This window comes from Nicotiana tomentosiformis, chromosome 6, assembly GCF_000390325.3.
Source record: "Nicotiana tomentosiformis chromosome 6, ASM39032v3, whole genome shotgun sequence".
In the NCBI taxonomy this organism is placed as follows: domain Eukaryota; kingdom Viridiplantae; phylum Streptophyta; class Magnoliopsida; order Solanales; family Solanaceae; genus Nicotiana; species Nicotiana tomentosiformis.
Genome location: NC_090817.1, coordinates 72,574,273 through 72,575,634, shown reverse-complemented (window position 1 = coordinate 72,575,634; position 1,362 = coordinate 72,574,273). Strand labels below are relative to the sequence as shown.

At 37.7% G+C, this 1,362-nt stretch overlaps 1 protein-coding gene across 1 annotated transcript; it reads right to left on the bottom strand.

Moving 5' to 3' along the window:
* Positions 1-220: 220 nt before the first annotated feature.
* LOC104110991 (large ribosomal subunit protein uL15x-like) lies at positions 221-996 on the bottom strand. The gene has a single exon (XM_009620576.4). It carries the CDS (start codon positions 830-832, stop codon positions 386-388), a length of 447 nt encoding a protein of 148 aa, XP_009618871.1. The 5' UTR covers positions 833-996; the 3' UTR covers positions 221-385.
* Positions 997-1,362: the final 366 nt, after the last annotated feature.

The window sequence follows — 1,362 nt, the reverse complement described above, 5'->3', positions numbered from 1 at the left end:
TAAAACCTGCTACAAGATCACTTATATTCAAGATACAATTACCTCAGATCTGTTGAACTTGAACACCAGAAAATGTACATACTATAGCACGAGAATATCATTAAACAAAATTTTCACAAAGTTATCATTCAGAAATAGTATGCTATACCATGTGAAAACATCAAATGGAATGTCTAAAAAGGAACAAAACAGATGATGAAACTAAAAGCAGCCAAAAGCATTCAAAATATATGTTAATTTGTATCAATAAGCGATTTAACAGTCAACATCTCAAATGTATTTCAAAGCAGTAAATCCCAAGGTTCAAATACTCCATCCATTGACTAATCGAAAACAGTAACTTAAACAAACAAAAACTCAAAAGGCGCAACTAATAAAACCAAACCTAAGCGGTAAGCACAACAGCACCACCAGCTTCCTTAATCTTCTTCTCAGCATTCTTCGAAACCAACTTAGCTTTCACAACAACAGGCTGTCCCGTAGGCAAAACACCTTTACCCAAAACCTTAAAGTAGCCAAACTGAGTAACATCAATTAAAGGAGCAGCACCATTATTGGCTTTAGCCTTGTCCTTGACTTCTTGTGGAAGAAGTGACCAAAGCTTGTCGATGTTAACAGTTGGACAGTGGAACTTGTTACGGAGTTTGTGGAAATAACGCATACCGACTTTACCGAAGTAACCAGGATGGTACTTGTCGAAAAGGATACGATGATGGTGCATACCTCCGGCGTTACCTCGTCCACCTGGATGCTTCCTGTGCTTTCCGACACGACCGTGTCCGGCGCTCACGTGGCCACGCTTCTTCCTGTTCTTCTTGAATCGGGTTGTCATTTTCTCAAACCTGTGAAATGGGAAAGGGAAGAGCGGCACTGAGAGAATGGCGAGGTTAGGGTTTTGTGGGATTTTATAGATGGAAGATTGTTGGATTGGGCCAGACACTCGTTCAGCCCTTAGGGTTTTTCATAGATATGGGCTTCGGCCTTCATCCAGCAAATGCCTCATTGTCTCTCCTTTTCTTCTCTCATATTTTTTTTAATATAACGATTGGTTACATTCAAGTCCAAACAAATATTTTGCGTCGATATTTACATTATTCAGGCACTAATACCATTAAAAAGAAATATTTTGAATCTTTAAAATCAGTTGGGCCTGATTTTCTATGAAATTGGATACCTTTTTAATTGAAGAATTAACCTAAATAGCGCCTACCCAACCGCTTAAATTAAAAATAGCAAGCGAATGTATAATATATGAATAGTCCATATATGATATGTGCATAACTGTGTACAATCAATGCATAACCTATATATACCGGCTATAAAGAATAAATAGTAAATCCGATTGGTTGTTTGCGTAAAGAT